The sequence below is a fragment of the Schistosoma mansoni genome, chromosome W, assembly GCF_000237925.1.
Source record: "Schistosoma mansoni strain Puerto Rico chromosome W, complete genome".
Classification (NCBI taxonomy): domain Eukaryota; kingdom Metazoa; phylum Platyhelminthes; class Trematoda; order Strigeidida; family Schistosomatidae; genus Schistosoma; species Schistosoma mansoni.
In genome coordinates this window covers 41,936,826-41,960,908 of record NC_031502.1, presented here as the reverse complement: position 1 = coordinate 41,960,908, position 24,083 = coordinate 41,936,826, and the positions used below count along the sequence as shown (strand labels likewise).

Below are 24,083 nucleotides of genomic sequence, written 5' to 3'. Positions count from 1 at the left end.
CAGAATCATGTGATGTATTTCCATCATACATTTTGAACAATCTGACCACACATATACTTGTTAAAACAAATTATATGAAAAATAAAGGGTCAACTAGACAAATTAAAAGGTAAGCGGACACAAAATAATAAAGTAGACAAAATCAATGCGAATACCACGCTGGATATTAAATCAGTATTACCAGGGTAGATTAAGAGTAAAAATAAATTGTTTTTAAACATATAAAGGGGGTTTCAGTTTTCGTATAGCCAAGGCTTCAATAAGCCTTAGTACAGGTCTTGAAAGCTTTAGTACAAAACTACAAAGGCTAACTTAGCATCAACCTTATGACCGGTCTCAACCAAATGTTTCGCAATAGAGATATTCGTCTATCTGGTGATCTTATTTGACCATTGGAACTCATTTATTTTTGTAGTCACTTATTAGGTATGTGTTCAGATTGTTCGGAATGTATTACGTAAATATATCACATGATTATCGAAATTTATCAAAGGTACTTATTGCTTTAAATTTCAGATTTTGTTCATATATGCATCCACGTCACGTGATTACGCCATCAATGTGAATAAACGATAGACACCACATATCACAAATGAGATTTCCATCAATTTCATAACTAGACTAAGGTTTCCAGTGTGAATGAATCATTCACACCATAACAAAATAAATGTCGGCATCTATTTAAAGGAGACTCCCACATTCTACCATCAAAAAGCTGCATCAGCTAGTCAGCTTGAAGTGTAAATTAATGGTCGAAAAGGTCAGGTTGGAATTTCTAAATAAATGCATTAATGACAACCACTTTCCATGGATTTATAACAAAATGCTTCGACGAAATAAAGTGCGAATGACAATTTCGAATCTGAGGAAGTTAACACAAATTCAGATTGATTCGTGTATTGACAAAATAAACCAATACAAAGAAACTTGCACACATTTCATACCACTTATTGAACAACTATCCATCATTTGCCATATCAAACTAATAAACTTCTGCAAAGGTATATTAGAGAGAACGGCGAACCGAACATGGACGAAACTCAACCGGTCGCTATCAAAGACCCGAACGATTTCAGAATTTCCAGAAAATCTCACAGAACGTGTTCATAACTTATCTAACTTCAATCTTGACAAGGTTCACCTAGAAGCTCTTTCAATGGGACTAAACTACAAAGTACCACCGAAAAGAATCGACAAGAATTTGGTGGACGCCAATTTCGAAAACCTCTACAGCCAGTTCTCAAATTTGACTCCAACATCAGCTGAGAATGAGGCATGGTTCAAAGCCAAATTAGTTGATATATCCCAGCAATTTGCAAACACTCCAATCAACCAAAAATCTTGTCTAACGAATGAGCACAGGGAAGAATTGAAGGAACTTAAGAACAATTCCACAATAACAATCTCCAAACCAGACAAAGGTTCTGGTGTTGTAGTCATGAATAAGGAGGACTACATAACCAAAATGAACGTGATCCTCTCAGACTCTGCTAAATTTAAATCAGATTCACAGATCGATAACGTGAAGTTGGTCGAAAAACAAATACGCCGAGAACTACATCTACTCATGCTTCACGGTTTTATCACCGAGGCCCATTATAAAATGCTCAAGCCCATTGGTACATGCACACCAGAAATGTATGGCTTACCGAAACTGCATAAGCCTGGAACACCTATGAGACCAATTTTGTCCATGATAAATTCACCATACCATAAGCTAGCAAAATGGTTGAAAGGAATTTTGGATCCTGTTTGTAAACAACTGTCGACACATACTGTCATTGATTCTTTTGAACTTCTCACAACCTTGGAACACTTGAATATTTCTAATAGTCGGATGTGTTCTTTCGATTTAAACTCTTTGTTCACAAATGTACCTCTCGAAGAAACTGTGGAATTTATTTGTGATTTCATAACTTCACACAACATAAGAATACCCATTCCTACTACCTATCTTCGAGATCTAATTTTGCTGTGCACAAAGAATATAAAATTCTATTTCCAAGGTAAAGCATATATGCAAATCGATGGAGTGGCTATGGGAAGCCCTCTCGGACCTGTTTTAGCAAACATATTCGTGGGAATGATAGAAAGGCAAGTGAGTCAATTCATTGATGGTATTACACTTTACAAACGATATGTCGATGATATTCTTGTCATATTACCACAGTCTACAGATATTAATCAAGTCAATGATTTATTTGATGCAATTCACCCGAATCTGAAAGTCACTTATGAGGAAGAAAACAATAATGAACTAGCTTCCCTTGACATCCTGCTCCATCGCCGTCCAGGCGGATCGATCAGACGCAGAGTACATCGCAAACCCACCTGGTCGGGACAGTACCTCCACTTCACTAGTTTCTGCCCCATACAATATAAACGTTCTATTGTCAAAACTTTATTCGCTCGGGCAAGTAGAATCTGCACTGTAGATACATTGGACGACGAATTTAAGTTTATTACTGAGACACTTAAATTAAACGGATATCCTGAAACGTTTATTGGTCATCAGAACACAAATACGACGAAACTGATAGCAACGGATGTGCCCAAGAAACCAGTATACCTACAGTTACCTTTCAAGGGTGATCATTGCATGAAAATTACAACCAAACAGACTGCAGCTGCAATAAAAAAGACCTTCAATGCAGCTAATCTGAGGCTTATCACAACAACTCAGTCGATCTCAGTTAACCCTATCAAGTCTCCAAGACCGATTCAGTCCAAATCCCACTGTATTTACCAATTCACATGTAACTGCGGAGAAAGTTACTTAGGTAGGACAGATCGCCGATTGGGGGACAGGATAGGGGAACATATTCCAAGATGGTTAATCAAATCCATGATTCATCCACCTAGCCCGTCATCTCAAGATCGATCAAGAAACCCAGCCTCGTCCATTGCAAAACATCTAATGATGAGTGGTCATCAAATTGACCCAAAATCAGCCTTTAGAATTGTGACATGTCATCAAAACCCACACACACTCAAACTACTCGAAGCTATCTTGATTGGTCGGAAAAGTCCAACTTTATGTGTTCAAAAACAACTGTACGTTGACCTTTGTTTACCATGGTTCTAGTAAGTGAATGTCATGCTAAATAAGAAATTTTGACCTTATCTTCAAAACTGTATTTACACGAATAACATGTTGCTTGTATGTGACTGACGAGAAAGCACGAAATGGTACTATCTCACAAAATTTGTCTTCTCATTTCTCTGTTCAAATCTATTTATACATATATGGCTTAAAAGAAAGCTTGTGTAAGATAACCTAATTGTATTTTTTATAGTTAAAATCATGAGTCAATTGAAGCTAGACCACCATGGGAAACCTGGAAGCACTGGACAGCCCTTCGTCCTACTGCGTGACTCCTCAGCAGTGTGCATTCACGATCCCGCCTCTCGAGATTCGAACCCAGGACCTATCAGTCTCGCACGCAAGCGCTTAACCTCTAGACCACTGAGTCAGCATCCAACGGCATTAATGTCTAACTCCAACCAATCCACGAAATTGAGCAACCGTCCACCATTGTCTTCAGTGAGTTATTATCTCACAACATACCCGGTTGTAATCTGTCCATGACACAGAACTGAACAGGTAAGGTCTTCACTAAATGTTAACATATCAAAACTGGATGAGTCATCTAATTTGACTTTGTCACCCTTTTAGAATGACTAATAATAAACTCATATGAATATCTTATGCACTTATTTCCTACCAATTGCACAAAAACCTTGAGTTCTAATGAGGGAAAACAACGTTGTTCATTATGGAATTGTCCACCCAATCCAGTCTGTTTTATGATCAAAGTTCGAGGAGCGTAATCGAACGGTGAATATTGTTTACACATGATTTCCGAATACACTCATTAAAACTAGCATAGATGTTTGCTTTTTATTTTCAGCTTTTCTATCTTTATTTTGGAAAATGTAGTGCTTCATCAGTCTAGGAAATGCTACCATACATAAACACTGTGAATCTATATTTTGACAGTTATCAAACATGTTATTTATTTTAACCTTTGTGCATAGTTAATCCATTAACTGTAGGAAGAACACTGTAATACATCAATTAAAATATCTACTTTTTAAAAATTTTCGGATGAAAATTAACTAGGAATTTAGAATCCAATTAACCGTCGATCGCTACGATATATTAAAAATACAACAATACCTCATAACGGAACTATTTTTATCTTTAATTTTGAAAAGCATTCCGAAAACAAAACTTTAAAGTGATCGCGTTCACAATGATAAGAAAATCTATCAGATATTCTGACGTAGCCGTGAGAAATTAGTTAAAGGAGAACAATACTTTTTTAGTAAACTGGACGAACATCATTTAGCATTCAGACGCCACGACGTTTCCTCGCTTATATCAATGCGCGCGGACAACTGTGGACATTAGACTGGAAAAATATGGATATCTTGGATAGAGGCTATCCTAAAAACACCAGAGAGCTTGAGGCTCATGTCAATCAGCAATCAACAAACACATTGAAATCGACCCAATTTATCAGCTAATCACAAAAGTCATGGACAAATATAGGACCGAAAATCAAATCAATGAGTGATACAATCAAAGTAAACCATGACAGGTTAAAGGTCAACAACAGCCAATCGAGATCGACGTCTACAGGACTAGCTGTGAGGAGATTTGAACACTTCACTTAAATCTGAAGCTTGTGCTGATGATGTCGTACAGAATAACGATGAAAGCTCCGCGACCAAACCATCGAACCCAGAGAATAAAACCCCACCAAAATCATCCACACGATCTACAAATCTTCTTTACCATTTATTCTCATTTTTGTTGTCATTGCAGTTCCTTAATCTTGCATTTATCTACATACAACATCGATACTATAATAAAACTTCGTTTCTAACGCCATGCGTACCGAGCCATATGAGTGTTTTATCCTATCGTTTACAAATGGTCTACCAAAAAATATAAATCGGATTCTTTGATTTGTCATGAGGTAAGTATAAAATATTGTATGGTATTGCTTTAATCTGATCAAACTTTGATTTTTTATAAAACCACTTTTGATTATTCCTAACAAAAATCATTATGATTAAATCGGTTGCTATATTAATAAACTTCCATCCATGTTTGTATTAGTCTTTGAAATATACATATAAATAGCAATGCTCAGTATTTACATTCTGAGACGTCTAAGCATCTCCTTGATATACTATTAGACTTATTTAACAATACAGTTCGATAAAATACTTCAAATTCAGTCAAGAAACGGAGTTTACACCCAACAGCTTAAAAGGAACACAGACCTGAAGCAGATACACAATTCTTTGATAAATAAGTTCACTGAAATCCTATCGCATAGAAACAAATATGTTCTGAGTGAGATCAGCCGAAATTGAGTACCATTATTAATTTGGAATTCAACTAGATCTAAATCGGATCGTACCATTATGAAAGGTGACTTTATATTTATAGTAAAACTATGTTTAAGATATCCACACTAATTCAGAGTTGGGTGATAATTTCCCATATATTTAGAAAACATAAATTGAGCGAATAAATAATCCTTTCTCATTAGCCTAATACTATATCTCTATTTATTAACATGTTTCGTCATTAATACGGAAATTTACAACATACAAGAAGCGGTAAGTTAGTAGAAATACAAATTCAGAAGTATACACGAAAGTAATAAAGAATGGTTAAGGAGGAAATTCAAAGTTGAAGCCTAAATATTCCAGCCTTTTTGCTGTAAGTCATTGCTCATCATTTAGTTTTTAATAATCATGTCATATATACCTCAGTACTCTTATGTACTTATTGTTAACAGTTAACCATTCAACTCTATTACTAGATATTTAAGAAATCTACCGGTATTCTGAAAACAAACTACTTGACTCATTAATAAATAAATATATTTTCGAATATTGTCAGGTAACTAGCATTTCGGTAAATAGCAAGCTTGTGATCTAACATTGTCTGACTGATGATAATGGAATATAAGCAACTTAGTGAATTAGGCCTCTTTATCTTTCTAGGAGGTATTGATACTTACTATTCACTTGTCTGAAACTAAGATATACAATGTTTAAGATCCTAAACATGAAAAATAGTAAATCAATGAAAATTTTAAGCGCTGAATATACATGTATTTTTTTTATTTTCAAATGAGCTGGCGAACAATCAAAAAGCATTCACATTTAGTTCATTTCCTGATAATTTAATGCAAAATACACACAAACACACAGTGTTAACATTGGTACAAATGATGACAAATGTGGGAAAGTTGTGCCATAGTTATATATATATGTATATATATATATATATATATATATATATATATATGTACTTTAAAAAAGTATATAAAAATCAAGTCAAAGAAAATATAAAAGGCAAATGTAGGTGTACATCTTTGTAACTTTATGCAATCAAAATAAAATATTCATGACAATATGGAATGATAATTAACGATGATCACAACCAATTAATTTGTCGTTATTTCGTTGTTAAACAATATTAACGATGTTAGTAACAAAATACAAAACAGTTATTGTTTTTTAAAAAAAGAAGAATGAGTAATAAATTATCACCAGTATAGACAAAATATTCATGATTTATTTGTTAAGAATGTAGACAGGTGAGTTTTTCATTCTGTGTTTATCTATTCACAATGGTTTATAACTACCTAATTGTGATCTACAAAGTGGACAAATATGGACAACATCTTGTGTTGATTTCAAATAGAAAGGAATGAGACAAAAGAGCCATAATCTGATAGAGAATTGGAAAGAAAAGAGAAAACTATGACTTCATAAGGTGATATATATATATATATATATATATATATATATATATATATATATATATATATTACTGCGATTAAACAAAGATTGTAAAATAACCATAGAAAACAAATGTTATTTAGCTATGAAAAGATAGCATTCAACAACTCTAACCAGATATAATGACAATTTTTACTTTGTCATACATAACAACAATTACTTACTGAGTTATTTCATGATGGAAAATATTTGTGTATTTAGAGAAAGTCTAACATTTGATTCAATGTATACATTTTATCAGACGAGATGATGGTTGGAGGTAGTCGACAGAGGAGCATCAGTTCCCTTAAGATTACAGGTACATCTTGCTGATGACTGTCAAATAGCACGAGATCTAGGTTCAGGGTTTTCTGTCCACTACTTCGAACCACCACCTCATCTCAATATATTGCAGGCGACGTCCACTCACCTAGACTAGTGGTCACATTGCAACTTGGCTGACAGAATTTGATCTGTACTAAGGAAGACCTGACACACATGATTAATCGATTGTAAACACATTTTATTAACTTGTAATATACAGTTAATTAGGCATAATGAAATGATGAACAAGAATTCTAGTAATTAAATAAATCTAATTTGGTTTTAGGCAACCGCATAGGGTAGTTGTATCACTAGCCCTTTTCATAACAGGTGACCGATGAATAAGTTAGTTAATGAATTAACTTTTTACTTCAGTAATTGATAAGAGACATTTTTACAAAAAATATAGAGGTAACAGATTTTTATGGAGAAATTTTACTGATAATTGAAGCATCATTACAAATAAAATATTATTATTTAGAATAGAGAAGAGTATATTAACTACAAGGTTTTAGAGTATAAATTACGTTTATTAACTTATTAGGATAAGTTATATCAAACATATTAAGAAGTAGACTATTTCATTATGGGTGTTATATCCCGATGAGAATAATGAATGGTAACTGTTGGAATCTATTTTTGAACTATTACTATACGACTTACCATTCTTGAGTTATGCCAAGTCTATCAATTACTGTCTCCCACATTCACAGACACTTTTGGTTAAATCTTGTACAAATGTTATTTTCTATTTTATGGTACGATGTGGTCTGTTTGGCTGGTATATGAACCCAGTATGTTTGAAATATATGATTCATATCGCAGAGGCTGCTATTGGTGTTCTGGACTTAACTGGCTGGGCTAGGCAGAAAGCAGGAATGATAAAGACTCTAGATTGCTCGTACAGGTTTTATGTGTCGTTAGTCCGGTCAAAAATTCCCTGTACTCTAATTGGCGGCACCGTCACGTCATATACTGATAGGGGCACAAACCCGCAAGATATAACAATTGAATTTTAGACAAATTTGAAACATAACTGTTAAATAATGACAATGATATAAACAAATTTCATAGTTAAATTTCTGTAATTCAATGTACGTGTTGTTAATAAACGCTAAATCTCTGTGACTATAGAAAGACAACGTTACAAAATAACGAAACTCATTTACTGAACCGCTATCTAATGTATAAGATATTATTTAAAAAAGGAAGAAAATTTGTGAATTCAAGTGAAGAATTATTCCTCAAATAAACAAAATTCATTTTGTAATTAGAACTCACCCAGTTAAAAACATAACTCCACAAAGTAACCAAGCTAATAGTCCTGACTCGGACCTTACTTTAGTAACAATAATATGGTGACAATAAGGACACGTCATACCCACCGGATTCCATTTGAATACTGTTGCAGGTGGTTGTGTAATAATCACTAAAAAACATGAATATTTGCACGGAAACAAACAAACAATGAAACTAGTTAAACTTTCGAACTTTCTATAAATATAATTCACTTAGTTGAGTACCATTGAAGAAAGACATTTACAACATCATATTAGAAACTTCACCGTATGTTATATAGACCACACGTGATAAATTACTGTCAATAAAATAAATAAGATCAATTACAAGCTAGTAGACAGAACGAGAAAAGGAGAGAGAGAGAAATACGCGACTCCAAGTTCAAATACCAAACTACAAGCACGATAAACAGTGTTTCCAGAAAAATAAAAAAGATGATAACGATTACAAAAGCAACACACTATTAACATGTTACAGAGTTGGACGGCATAGGAATATATATATATATATATATATATATATTGTTCAGAATAGTGATATAATTCAAAGTTGAAATATCCCAAATATAAAATGCAGTATTAATATAACACTGGAATTAAGAGATGCAATTTATAAAACAATATAATTTAACAAAATTATATAGAAAATGCAGAAACTACTGAAATGACTAACAACCGATAAGCTTTACTTCTGATACACTTTTAATCTATTTTGTAATAGTAATACACCAATTTATAAATAAAAAATTGAAGTATACCTACTAACTTGCTTTGGATTTTGTAGAATTTAATCATAATAAAAGTGGATTAGTAGCATTTAATCAATTACTTGCGCATGTTATCCCTCGTGGGAGCACAGGCCGCCCACCAGCATTCTCCATCCGATTCTGTTTTGGTCAATTCATTCCAGTTGTTTCCAGTTGTTGTTCATCCTTTAGATGTCCGCTTCCAATTCTCTACACGGTGTGTTCTTTGAACTCCCTCTTCCCTATTTACTATCAGGATTCCAGGTTAGGGCTTGCTTCGTGATTCATTTCGATGATTTCCACAATGTATGTCCTATACACCTCTATCGTCTTTTCTCAATTTACCCTTCATTTGGAAGGTGGTTTGTTCTCTCCAACAGTAGGTTGTTGCAGATGGCATCCGGTCAACGAACATTGAGTGTCTTGCATAGACAATTGTTTATGAGTACTTATACCTTTTTGATGATAATTGTAACAGTTCTCTAAGTTTCAGCTCCATAGAGTAAAGCTGTCTTGGTGTTTGTATTGAAGATTGTGACTTTGATATTGGTTAACATTCGTTTTGAGTTCCATATGTTCTTCAACTGTAGGAATAGTCTTTGCTTTGCCGATGCGTGCTTCCACATCTGCATCAGATCCTCCTTGTTTATTGATGATGCCACCCAGGTACGTGAAATTTCTCACCTCTTTCGGAGCTTCTCCATCAACTGTGATTTGTTGGTGCTCGCTGTGTTGTATTTGAGGATGTTGCTTTCTGTCTTGTTTATGTTGAGGCTTATATATCAATAACTTGTGGTTTATAAACACAATATTGTGAAATAGCTCTATATTTACTTTGAATTCTTTTAATACATTTTTTGAATTCCTCATAACTTATATTTTCCTTGTCTTCCCTTGAATACTATGTTTCTAAATTCTTTCTTTCCATTTTACTAATCTATATTTTCGTGAATCGTATATTCGATATCTAATAAGTTCTTCTATCAATAATTCCGACCCCACCACTTAATATTATAAATTTACACATTTTTCTTACCTACAAATAAATACAGTGATACGTCATGAAGAACCATCTTGATTAAAATAACATAACACTGACGTGTTCAGATTTTGATTGTACTGAAAATATTCCGGATTTTTTCCTTTGCACTACCTGAGCTTGTGTTAATTTTATTTTGCCTATTTATTTACCATGAAGAAGTGACTTACATCGAGTCATGAAACATCAGAAATATTTTCTATGCATTGAGATATCATAAAAATATACTTATTATTAATCATTATTTCATAAAATAAATGATCAAATAACATTGTTAAAGTAGTTTTAGCAATCCTCTTTATAGAAGTTCTTTGCAAAATTTTTACGTAAAAAGGAAAAAAAGAATTTTACCTTCTGGCAGTCTTTCTTCGTATTGTGGAGGAGGTGGTAAAGTAACTTCTATGCTTTCCTGATAAGCAGGTGGAGGAGTCGGAGGTAAACCGGGTACAGGGAATGATGGAATAGGAGGCGCAGATGGAATAACTGCCCTATTTAAGTCTGATAAAGAATTGTAAATAAAATAGGATCACATTAATGAACAGTCATGCAAATATCAATAAAGCTACGATTATGGATAGTTTTCATGTTATTCATAAAGCGTAAAAACGTATGCATAATGCAGGAAATTTACCTGGGATTGAGATTTTATATAATAAATAATAAATCAACGATACTTCTAAATAGTTAAAGAGCAGATAAGCGTGTATTTATAGTAACCAATAGGTTTTGGTGGCCCTATATCTGATTCCAGGTAGATCGTATGAATGATTGCTATCGAAATAGACATCGCCTATCCTAGTGTATATTTATTTGACTGAACTCGCGTTAGTGTATAACGGACTAAATAAGTCAAATACGAGAATGAATTCCGAATACGTGTATTTCATACAATCGTCCATCCAAACGATCGAAGAAACGAAGAGAAGAAAGCAAAATGACATATAGTGGAGAAGGCGTGTGAGCCAACTCAGTTTAATCAAGCGCGAATCGATATTTGTAGTCAGACAAAAATAAGTTACAGATATGTGATGAGTGGGATAAGAAGTGCACACACACGCTCATATGAAAGCAGTCAAGGTTGATAAGCGAATAATTAACAAGGTCAAAATGTGACTCAAGTGTGAATAAATTGGCTTATCCGTAAGCTAGAATAAGCTATATGGGCTTAACATAGCAACGGGCACTACAAGGTAGGTAATTGTACATTTTACCAGACATGGTCTAAAAGGAACTAAGACAATCTATATTCTAGTTGTGATATAACAGTTTGTCTAACATACGGATGAAAGAAAACCATAAAAACCTAACAAACTTTAAAGCACATCAATGTCAGGTCAAAATACTCCCGATTCGTGAGTGTATTTATCCCATCCTCATTTTTATTATTTAAAGTAACCTTGAAAGTTTACAAATACCAAACTCTTCACGTTCATATTAGACGTTTTGTAAGAATCGTAGGCACATATGATTTTTTCAAACTCAGGTTATCAACAATTATCCGAAAAGCGAATAAACAGTCAAAAACACGGGGAATCATATGTCATTTAATTTTTAATCAACACACATAGGAGGTTGATTAACATCCAGACTTCACTGTGTAAAAAACTATATATAAATTGTTTGGTAAACACGAGATATTCAACACCTGATCGGAAAAAATTGATTGAAGTGATGTAAATGCATTCATTCTTTATCCTTCATTAGATCTAATTGTACAACAATTGTTGCATTCGCTGAGATTTTACTTGTTGCCTTTAGTTCTTCACCATTACTACTAGTATTAACAGTAACTCTCAAGCAATGAAAATAATTATACCTTAGATCTTGACTAAACCAGATGTGGGATTAATAACTGAAATATAATGAAAAGGATGAAGTGAAATGTAGGCTCTTATTTCATCTTGCAGAAAATTATAGAATAAAAAGTTCACTACAGCCATAAGCAGAATTGACTAGAATAAGCTGCCAACCATTTTTCCATACTTGTTCTTTGGACTATATTTTCATTCCGAATGCATTGAGCATTAAATCTGTTTGCTGCTGATTTTTTGGACAAGAAAGCATCATTATGACCACATTTGCGTGCCAATTTTCCAAAGCGATTGCAATAATAACAGTCAGATCTTGTATTTGTATGTAATGGTCGGGATGACGATTGAGCAAATCGAGGAACAATATTCGGCCCGTATACTGGGTTTTCACCACGATGCTTCTACGATTTACAAATGAATACATCAGGTAAGATAAAAAGGATAAGTCATATACTACTAAAAACTGGATTGATGTGCCAGAAAGAATGTAATCCTATTTGATTGATCTCGAAAGCTGATTATCTCAGTTTATATAAGATGCAACAAAAATCCTCTTGCGACAAAGAAATCAGTTTGACTAATATACTGTCTATATTGTCATTAAAGCGCACACTAAAGGAGTACATCGGCCTTATACTCAAAAACTACCGGTTGAGTTAGAGATTATGGCAAACTGTCATTATGGCTGTCGAATTTCCCGGTTTTGACTTAACTTTCTTAGAGATAAAACTCTCGTCCTCTAACTTCACTGGAATCAATCTTCTACTAGGCAATTCACTTATTAACTTGAAGTACGCAGATGATATGGCCTTGTCTGGAGAAAACGCTGATAAATACAGCCTTCTGATCTCCTTCGGCAGCAGTACATACATGTTCGAGATGCGCTTCTCTTCCTCCTTAAAATGCAGAATTTTCCATCAGGATTAGTCTGGATCAAAATCTGAGGTATTGGATCTTCAATAACTAAGGTGGTTGATATATGTATTGCATTTATTATGTATTAAATTCCCAATCACCGCCTACCTAGAAAGGCGATGTTTGGCGTAGTAGTAGGTTGGAGAAAGTCAGAAGCAGTCAAATCAAGACATAACATTAGCGTGAGAAATCAATTAAGAATAGACAGATATACGTCGATAGCTGCAAACTAACTGGTTAGCCCCTACGATTATCATAACCAGTAGTTGTAGACTTTGGACAACATGGTTCTGAATCGATCGCGATCGTATACAGGCATCTTATTCCAGACCTTGGGTCTCAAAATCTTACACTTGTCTCCTGTTTTCTACACTTAACTGTTTCTACTACCGATGATACCTTTTAATAGTTTGCTATTCGGAAATTTGTCTAGATAATTTCATCACACTCTGCGAAGAGGATGTGGCAACACTAATCGATGTACCAGGTTGTACGTCGATATGACTGAGTAACTAGTTTTGATGATCAGTCAGACAGCTACAACGTAGGACCAGGCATATATATACATCGGTCCAGGTTACCTTACTTCATTAGCACAAGATGAACACCAAATTCATAGAAGCAGTTACCTCAATGGTAGTAATATATAAAAGAAAGATTGCGTATAAGGATAAAATACGAGAATTAGTTTATGGAAAGAAAGATATAAAGCAATTTTAATCTCACAGTTTAAGGAAAGACAGAGAGTTTATAAACCTACGCCATCGTGATCGATTCTACGCCATATCACACAGTCTCCAACCATTGGTGACAACAACCGCACAAACCCCAACCAAGTAGTCTGCATCTACCAACATGGCTGAGACTAAAAGTTAGTGAGTTCAAGCACTGATGCCACGTTTTGGTTTGGCCACCCCTAACTCTCTTCCAATGATCTCGAACACTAGTCAGAGTTAAGCGTCGTGGTAATCGGTGTTCAGGCATACGAAGCATGTGGCCCAGCCATCTCAGTGGATGAAGACTCACAACCTCATCAACTGATCTACCATCATTCCCTAATACCCTGCGTTTTGACGGTATCACAGCAAGTATAACATACTGTACGAAAACAGACGCAACTAATGTGTTTCCAAAAAAATACTTTCGATTAAACTGAAGCTTATCATATGTAGAGAAAATTATTAGTGAGGTGAGTATTGATTTGGGGCCGATTTTCCTCATCACCTACCATCGACGGATGCTGAAAAGCATCTAAAATAACCGGTTTTCCCCACGCCTCCCAACAGTCAGTCGTGCAGTTTAGCTATGCAGTGTTTCGGTCAACTTACGTGTTTTAAGTATTAGTGATAAACAATGGTGATGAAAGGCGTGCTCGATCACCACAGCAAAGCTGCAGCTACGGTTACGGTTGGTTGACCTTATACGCCAGTACTTTTATCTCACTAAAATGTCCGTGGCATGCAAGACTGCAAATGTCACGTATTACTCATAAACCATGACCGCAAGCAAAACAATAATCAACTATCCATTGATTCAAAACTGCGAACTCAAATAGCCTTTTATTTTTAATATATTTAGTAGTGTTCTACGGAAAATTTCAGAATTAGCACAAATCTTTAATTTGATTCTAAATACAACAAATTCAAATACTTTGGTAGTCAGATACCTCTACTATGTCCCATATAGAACCTGACACGTGTATTTTAGCTAGTTATTGAGTAGAGCGATTTACTGAATTTCACCAACTTACTGTCTACACAGAATTTCAAAAGAACTTACCATTGTCAATAGCAGCTATAATTGACATTACATCGGTCCACGGGAACCGAGCTTTTCTTTCACTTAGTGTTTTTGCTACCTAATACTTCCTTATGGCAGATAAAGTCAGTTTTACGAGTGGAACAAGATAATCTAAAAGGTAAATAAAGCAAATGTATTAATTTGAAATCTAGTATACTCGACAGATAATATTAGGACTCAAATTCACGTCCTAACGATGCTGAACCTCCGCATTACTAACATTGTGTTGCCACTGGATGTCAGCAATCCTTCAGAGACAACGATGATCAAACACAGAAATTCGTATAACATCCTCAACTCGGAGAGGCCAGGTTTCACAAGCATAGAGCAAACCTGCTCTCACCGACGCGTTGTAGATCCGACCTTCTACAGCCAAATTAACATCACAATGGTGCCAAAGGTGGTCCAGGTTGGCATAAGCCGCTCTGGCTTTCACCACACGAGCATCTATCTCATCACTCACACCACCACCAGCACTTATGCAGCTACCTAGACACACGAACTTCTCGACTACTTCAACCTACTCACCACCCAGGGTGAGTACAGAATTAGAATGCTGCCAGTCTTGTAGGAGTACTTTGCACTTCGAAGATGCAAAGCGCAGGCCGTACCTGCGGACACTGATTGCCAACTGATTAAGTGCAGATTGCATGGCTTGGGCATTATCGCACAGTAAGACAATATCATCCGCATACTCAAGGTCGAGGAGTCGTTCTCCAGACAACAGATCTACACTGCCATTACTTACATCCGTCAGAGCTGTTTCCAGAATGTCATCGGTGGCAACCCCACTGCTTGAATGGAACAATGGAGAGAGGTGGTTGTATGCCCTCACTCTGCCTGAGGTATTTGTATGTTAATAAACTTCTCAGGCACACCCTTCTTCAATAGACAATCCCAGAGAACAATCCTGTCCAACGAATCGAAGGCAGCCCTGATATCAAGAAAAACCACTTACGACAGACGCATTCTTCGCTATCAGTACCGATGTTACCGGTACCGCCCTCATCAGTATTTTTGCTAGCCAACGCCAGGAGGTTAATTGCCTCTATTATGAATGTTTTACTCGAACAACAAGACATACAGAGCCAATATGAGTTGGACCTTGAGCATATTTTACTCATCATATTGCATTCCTTTTTCAACAGAGAATAGGCGATGTGCTGTACATATTCGTTAGTAAAGCCGATCATCTTAAAAATCAACTAAAAACGGTAACACAAAAATGGGTACGTTAAAAATTTCAAACCTCAACCGAATAAATCAAGTCAAAATCGACCAAGTACGATATGATGCAATAAATACACAAGTGCAAGTCAACGCACACAAATACAATATCACCTTAACTGAAATAAACGCAAAGTGTTAAAAGTAGTTATGATGCGTAATTTACCATCAAAACAGAGAATGTAATTCAGCGAGGAATAATACCACTGTCATTTTTAGATAGCGCACATCGTTACAAAGCACCTTCTGCTGACATAGTCAAAACAAAATTAACCTCTACAGTGTTACATTTTACAAGGAATAATGTGGGTCGACAGACTTTCTGTATTTACTACGGAAGACAGAAAGAATGAAATTATGTGGTGTCAAATATGCAGAAAAAATGAGATATAGGTGTGTTCAATACGGCGTAATTATGTAGATTAGGACTATAACGGCTAACTTGCTCCAAAAGAGGTCATGAGGACCTAGCGTCTGGACTTTGGTAGCAGGACACACCTGACTTACCTAAACTGTATTTGAATTTATGGGACAGTACAAGGTCACTTTAAATGGTTCAAATGGTTGAGGACGGAATAGAAGAAACTTTCGCTTAACGGGCTTCCGTGTCTGGTAGCAGTGGATCACCAATACCTCCAGGCAAAAACCTAGGTATATAAACGATAATAGAGGAAAAAAAAGAATTTGGTAAATCATAATAATATGTTATCCTTAGTCCTTAAGAATAAGTCAAGTTTCCTCTTAAAGGACTCCTGGGAGGTCGCTTGGACTAGCTCAGTCGGCAGCGAATTCCAGCACTTGACAACTCTAACGGAGTAGAAGTTGTGTCTGCAGTCTGTTCTGCTATGTAGGGTCTCCAATTTCTGGGTGTTACCTCTCAGGTTAGTGTTATGATTAAGCTTAAGAAGATGTTTAAAGGGATGACCAGAAGTATTAAGGATACTGTAAGTCATAGGAAGATCACCTCTAAGACGCCTGTACTCTAACGGGTAAAGGTTAAGTGATTTGAGGCGCTCTTCATAAGGTTTGAATTTGAGTCCCCGAACTGATTTCGTGGCTCGACGTTGTATACGTTCCAGAGTGTCCTTATCCTTTTGGAGGGAGGGAGGAAATACTATGTTTCCGTACTCTAAATGGGGACGAATAAAACTGTTGAAGATTATATGGAAGGTTCTACCGTCAAACTGGCCAAAAATGCGCTTCAATGTTACCAGTGCAAGGTTTGCTTGAGAGGCGTTTTTGTCACAGTTCGCATACGATTTCAGGTCATAGGGTACTAACACTCCTAAATCTTTTTCAACTTGGGAAGCTTCTAGAGGGGAGTTACCTAAGTTATAACTATAGTCTTCAACATGTCTCAGATGGACTACCTTGCACTTTGAAGTGTTGAAGGTAAGACCGTTGTCGTCTGCCCAACTTTGAAGTCGGGTCAGATCCTCCTGAAGAACTAGTATATCATTATGATTACGTATCTCTCTCCAAAGTTTCACATCATCAGCAAAAAGCAATAAGTCAGATGAAACTTGTTGAGAAAGATCGTTAATATAAATCAAGAAGAGAAGAGGTCTTAGTATTGAGCCCTGTGGGACCCCACTAGGACATTCCATAGCCTTGTGGGTCGGTCAAAATGCAATATGCTTTCTGTGTTCTATTTGGTCTCAAAATGACTATGAACGTTGCATATTTTTTTTGAATATTTTCAGACACTACTTTGTTAATCATCACTAATGCGCAATCGCTTTAGTAACAAGCCTTACCCAACTAACTGTTACTCACAATGACAATCAACTTAAATCTCAAAAACCTCTACAAAACCACACCGTTTGGCTCTTATTCATCTAGTGGAAATGGAATAATGTTAGTTCGTTGTGGTCTGAGTACACGTATGAACTGACTTGTAGTTTAAAACAAGCTAGTTTGTTTACCGACCCTTCATATAGTTAGTATAAGTATAAGGGTGGTCATGGGAAAAAGCCTTGATAGGTTATCGAACCATGTTATGGATATTTAATGATTCGATATATCTCCCATATGACGTATGATTCATTTTATTGCCGTTAGTCCCGACTCCTTAGACGTTCTTAATGTTCTGTTTATGAAATTGATCATATCGTGAAATGCATTTTTTGAATTTTCAATTCTCTTACTTTAAATTGCACTGTTTGATTAACGGTTCATCAATAAAGTTCATCTAAATACTGTGGAAATCCTTCTAGTTAGTACGTTCTCAAAGTCATATAAAAACAAGATTCCACAATAGAAACGAGTGCGAGAAAACCTGTATTTCCATGGATTTTTAGTATTTAAACAGGGTCTGAGGATACAAAACGATCCGTCTATCAACAAGTGATTAATATTTCGGCAAAGTATACTCGACTGGCTTAGATATCAGTAAATTTTCTGCATTGGTGAGCAAACCTGGATGCATTTTACTTTAATTTCATTACAGGTACGGAATGATGCGCAAAGTAATTATTGATCAACAAGAAAACCCTACTGAACGGGTTGAAAGTCAGGAAATATGCCATCTACAAGATTTCAATTAATACTGCTTGCCCATCAATTTGTCTTTTCAAAAAAGCTACTAAGAACCAGTGTCACCAGTATTGAAATCTGGTAGTCATGATGTCTTCAGAAAACACGCTTTTACCATTGTATATAATTCTATTAGTGTGCTTGAACTTAGTGAGATAAATATGTCCTTTTAAATCTCTAAGTCTAGGTTCTTGGCTTGTCTGAGCTCGTTTTGTTGCTGGAGTGTTTGTACTTGGTCTAATGCGTTATACTTAAAGGCTTACAGGTGAAGAAATTCATAAGCGCAACAAGATTACTTGAAAATATATCAGTTTCTAGGCAAACTAAATGTCATCCTCATGTGGGTGGAATTCCAGACTAACTTTTCAATATTTTTCTTTAAGCCTGTTTTATCTAAGATTTTATAGTCCCTTATTCCTAGTGGTCATTTCTGTGAACCTTAGAATGGCCGTTTGAACTTAATCTTTACTTTCCGTTCCTATTTTGTTCCTTATTTATATGACAAACTGGTTATCGATCAACAATACACTGGAGCCCGCATTCTTTTCACTTTAATTGAACTAGATGCATCAGTGACAGAAACTTGATATGGATGCCATCTATGTTTGGAAGCCGTGTTGATATTCTCGTTACGCGATTATTCCCAATACACATTATCTGGGATGATTACATTCTAAGTAATTGATTACCTCATGTCATTGTGGATCGTGAGGTCGGCAACCCAAGCAAGCTTCTGAGTGATAATTTAAGTTGCATCCGATATCTTTTTATGTACTTATTGTTCCGTATATAATTCGTTCTCTCAACACTCTTTGTAACAATCTTATCACTATTTTGATGTTGATGTATTTGGTCCGCCACAGAATTCCACGAACGCGGTATGATATATCCACTTAAGCAATCCTTCACTCCACTTTAACAGTTCAGCAGGTAAGCTGCACAAAATTCGTATGTGAAATTGTTTTCTAGGTCAGCATTAGATGCATTTGAATCGGGTTCCTAAGATCTTCTAATAACCTCAGGCACAACAACTTATACACTAGAGAGAAGGTGCGTTATATATGAAGAACGCTTTGCTCCAAGTTTATTTTATATACAGAACATTGAGGGTATTTAAAGCATTTCAGGTGATTTTAGACTTCTAAAAAATTCTGTGACCCTGCTAAGTATAGTAGAAGGCTAGGTCTTCGTGTCTGTAGGTACCTCTTGTTCTATTGATAGAAGAAACCAGACTAGTAGAGGATAGGTTTTTACTGAGCTTTTGGGTGGCACACTGTGGAGTGCACTGTTGTTTATTCAAACACACAACGCTTTTCAACATTCAATATGAAATAATAGGAAGTGTAATCTCCATACAAAATAAGGTAGTGAATGAATACCTGAGCTCTGTTGTCTTGACATATACTTAGATGCTCACTGCCAACTCTTAACCAATCAACCCAAGTCGTTGCATTAGCTTTCTCCTGGAATCCACCTCCATAGGTATGTCCTTTCGATCAACCTACCCAACATGAACGTCTCAGTTCTGTGTCCACAGCCTGAGGGAGAATTACTAACTCCTTCACTATTCCACACTCGATCCGTCAATATTCGACGATACTCCATGGATGTCTTTTTCCTTACTAGCTTGTTATCTTATCTCGTAGCATTTAATTTCTTCCACAACTATCGCTGATGACTTGCCACGTGCCCTCTGTATGGTGATCAGAGCTTGAGAGAGAAAAGGGGGTATGAAAATGAAATAACGATGTGTGGGGACGTGCTGCGAGCGGGCTACTCAACACCATGTTGGTGAGGTAACATTTTCCCATTCTCTGTCCGGCTATTAGGCGTTTACTCACTTATCTCTTGAGTCGCCCTCACTTAAAAAATAGAATAGAATCTACCTCAAAAAATGATGAAAGTCAGTCAAAGCCGAAAAACTACTTCTCTGGCTGTATAAAATAATTAAGTGCAAGAATTAAATACACAAATATAATTGATAGTTATTCGGTTCCACGCTATTGTTTGGTTTCCTAAACGGATTAGCAATCTGGAAGGAAATATACATAGTATAGATGTCTTGTGCACGCAAACTCACTGAAAGGAGAAAAATACGTATCTAAAGATATACGTTCTTATGTGTAGATTTAACAGAAGTTGGATTCATCACCAAACTCGATCAAATGTATGACTTTAAGTCTGTGATGGCCGCCTTTTATTACCGAATTCATAGCTTCGGGTGCATGGAGTACTCCCTGACCCGGTAACGTAGAATATAGAGTTAAGGAGAAATGTAAATTTACAAAGAGCACGAGAATTGAATTGGCATTTTACGGTCAGCGACATAATAGGAGTCATACAGATTAACGATTTGAATGCTTGATGTTGTTATGTATGTTATCTTGAAGCTATTTTTCTCAAAGTGATCTAGGAAATGAGTTGGTTTTTCCCTTACAAGTGTGCAAGTTCTACTAGTCATGAGTATTTTGAATAATCGACAAACAAAAGTCAATACTGATATCCCGGCCGGTACAGTCGGTTTGGTCTGTTGATCAAGTGTATAGTCCAGCATTCAGGAGGGCAGTGGTTCGAGTGAATGTGGATGTGGTGTTTCTGTTCATAAGACACATCCTTACGATGTTCGCTGATTGTAAATTACTCAGACATGAGGATAAACAACAATAAAATGACGGATAAGTATGCCAAAGTGCCCTAACAAGTCACATTGGAACACGGTGTTAGCTGATTGAAGAATGAAAAGTACACGTGTTTTATGTTCATAATAATTATAATCAAATAGAAAAGCCTAATGTGCGGTGGGTTCCAGCTATACGACAGCGAAAACGGAATATATGAACTGTTACTTATGTAAAATAAGGTTTCTTTAACATTAGTGGTGAATTCAAGAATTTCGTATGGACAACTGGACAATTGGTTCAACGTGAGTGTAGCCATGGGAGCCATGTCGTCAACTCAATGTTCTGAATAATATTAATATTATTATTGCTGAACTAGAGCATTATCTCACGAGGCACAATGTTAAATCTGGAGGAACTCCCTGTCGAGATCTATGTTCTCTCATCCCTCCTTCAGTAGCCAAAGACGTTTGCGACCTCACTGTAAGCACACCATCACCACAAGCATGCACCATCTTAAGACGAGAGATAATGAACCCTCTATCTTCATCAGACAACCAAAGAATTCAATCGCTTCCCCACGGAGAAACGCTAGCTGATAGGTCACCATCACAGACACCAAATAATCAGGATTAACTCTACAACATCTACACCTCGGGCAATAACCAATATATATGTAATCATCCATAAACAATTCCTGTAGTTACCACACATTTATTCTTCGTTTGGACATAACAGTCACTAGATGACGATGGCCTTACCAAATGAAATCAATTAATACCATTCTGCTCAAATATTTGTGCTTGCTCTATTCACGTAACATTATCAAAACCAAAATTCTGAAAACTGGGCACATTCAGAAATGCTTATAAGAGAAGGTGTGAGGATGAATGGACATTCATAGCTAAATTAGGCTAGCAAACAGAGTAGCAACCTCACATGAACTTTCCAATAATTTTAGACGGATACGTATACGAATCACCTACAGAATTTCAGTAGCGGAAACGGTGAAGTGATAAATTTGCAAGATACTCAGTTCACCCTTGTTTACTTAATTATACCTACCACCAGCAATGAAGCATAGGCCGCCGACCAACATTCTCCAACCCACTCTGTCCTGCCCCTTCCTTTCTAGTTCTATCCAGTTTTTGTTCATTCTTCTCATGTCTGTCTCCATTTCTCGGCGTAATGTGTTCTTTGGACTCCCACTGTTCCTTTGACCTTCAGGATTCCAAGTGAGGGCTTATCTTGCGATGCAGTTGGATGCTTTCAATAATATGTGTCCTATCCACCTCCAGCGCTTCTATCTCATTTCTTCCTCTGCTTTATTCTCTCCCACAGTAGCTTGTTGCTGATAGTGTCTGGCCAACGGATCACAAGTATTTTGCGTAGACAACTGTTAATAAACACCTGTATCTTCTGGATGATGGATTTCGTAGTTCTCCACGTCTCCGACCCATACAATAGAGCTGTCTTGACATTTGTGCTGAAAATTCTGACTTTGATGTTAATTGTCAGTTGTTTTGAGTTCCAGATGTTCATCAATTATAGATATGCTTATTGTTCCACAATGATCCGTATAGTTGCGATTTGGTCTGTACACGATCTATCCTTACTGAATCCAGCCTGTTGATCTCGAAGTTGGGCGTCTACGTAGTCCTTCATTCTTTCTAACAATACTCTGTTGAAGACTTTTCCTGGTATTGAGAGAAGAGTGATGCCTCTGTAGTTATCACACTTGATGAGTATCCCTTTCTTTGGTATTTTGATCAGAAGTCCTTCTTTTCAGTCTATTGGTACTTGTTCTTCATCCCGAATCTCGCTGAAGAGAATGCGGAATATCTTTGCAGCAAAATACATTGGAAGCGTATCATCCAGTGTCAAATTTATGAACAGATATGTGATGTAAAACAATCAGTCTTCATTAGTATGAATTGTATTTTGATAGTGTCCTATTAGCCAGTGAATCAGTCGTCACTGTGAAGACCTGGATTCTCATTAAAAGAGGTCATTGATGAAAAGAAGACTACTTGTTCTATTGTAAATTACGATATCTGAGCACCACCTACTTTTGTTCGAAAGTGGTTTGTGACTCTTTCTGCACTGGTCTTGGGAATGATTAGTTATAGAAGAAGTAAAACGATACGATAAATCAACACATAAAATTTTATTCTAGAGACGAATTGCTAATGTGAGACCACATTGATCCGTTAGGAGAAAAGCAAACAAAGACTCATTCACAGTGTAGCTCATTATAACTATAGCATTCAACATAATCTAGAATGCCTCCTTTCTAATTAGGAGTATCAGAGAGGTGAATTACGATTCTTATAAAGGTCAACCTGATAAATAGAAACATCTGATATATAAAATACCTTCACCATTTAATTCACAGAAATGTGAACTAATCAATAACAATAACTGATTAGTTAAAATAGTTTGTTAAAAAAGCATAAACACAAGTCAATAGAAAAGTTGACATCAAAATTGCAATTTTATTGGAGTTGGATGTTGAATTTCTAAGTAGGAATTTATTATTACCATTAATTGATTATGTCCCTCCTATCATACTGAATGTTCAGTCTTGTACTCTACGATAGGTTCCGGCAACTCGTTAACAATAAGGGCATTTATAATCTAGATCTTTACAATCGTTCATAAAAAATTTTATTGGGCAACAACTTTAGACACTACTATTGGAAACATGAAATAAATAGAATTAGGTGAAATAATGATGAGGAGTTGAATACACGAGAAAGCTATTGTAGAGAATAAATTGGAGATGAATTGTAAATGATAATATTGAACAATGTTTATTTGACTTTACATATCTAACTCTGAATATCGCTGAATATTGCCATTTCAATGAACAAACTAGATATTGACTAATTGTGTTGTTGCATACATTTGTTCATTGTGTTTTATTTGTACAAAGTTTTAATATGGTTTCGTGGGGCGAA

At 35.9% G+C, this 24,083-nt stretch overlaps 1 protein-coding gene across 1 annotated transcript; it reads right to left on the bottom strand.

Moving 5' to 3' along the window:
• Nucleotides 1–6,417: 6,417 nt before the first annotated feature.
• Smp_060240 (putative lipopolysaccharide-induced transcription factor regulating tumor necrosis factor alpha) lies at nucleotides 6,418–16,476 on the bottom strand. Its single transcript, XM_018789747.1, has 6 exons — nucleotides 16,413–16,476; nucleotides 14,723–14,854; nucleotides 12,201–12,429; nucleotides 10,569–10,715; nucleotides 8,416–8,563; nucleotides 6,418–6,760 (listed from the first exon to the last, which is right to left on the bottom strand). The coding sequence occupies exons 2-6, from the start codon at nucleotides 14,723–14,725 to the stop codon at nucleotides 6,655–6,657; spliced, it is 633 nt and encodes a 210-aa protein (XP_018655159.1). The 5' UTR covers nucleotides 14,726–14,854; nucleotides 16,413–16,476; the 3' UTR covers nucleotides 6,418–6,654.
• Between the last annotated feature and the right edge of the window lie 7,607 nt (nucleotides 16,477–24,083).

What these genes read in the sequence shown, in the direction of transcription:
- Smp_060240 (XM_018789747.1), bottom strand. An exon ending in AAATATAGTCCAAAGAACAA is followed by an intron (nt 10,716 to 12,200) that starts GTATGGAAAAAT and finishes ATTCTTTATCAG; the next exon opens with ACTTAAATAGGGCAGTTATT. An exon ending in CGAAGAAAGACTGCCAGAAG is followed by an intron (nt 8,564 to 10,568) that starts GTAAAATTCTTT and finishes CATGTTTTTTAG; the next exon opens with TGATTATTACACAACCACCT.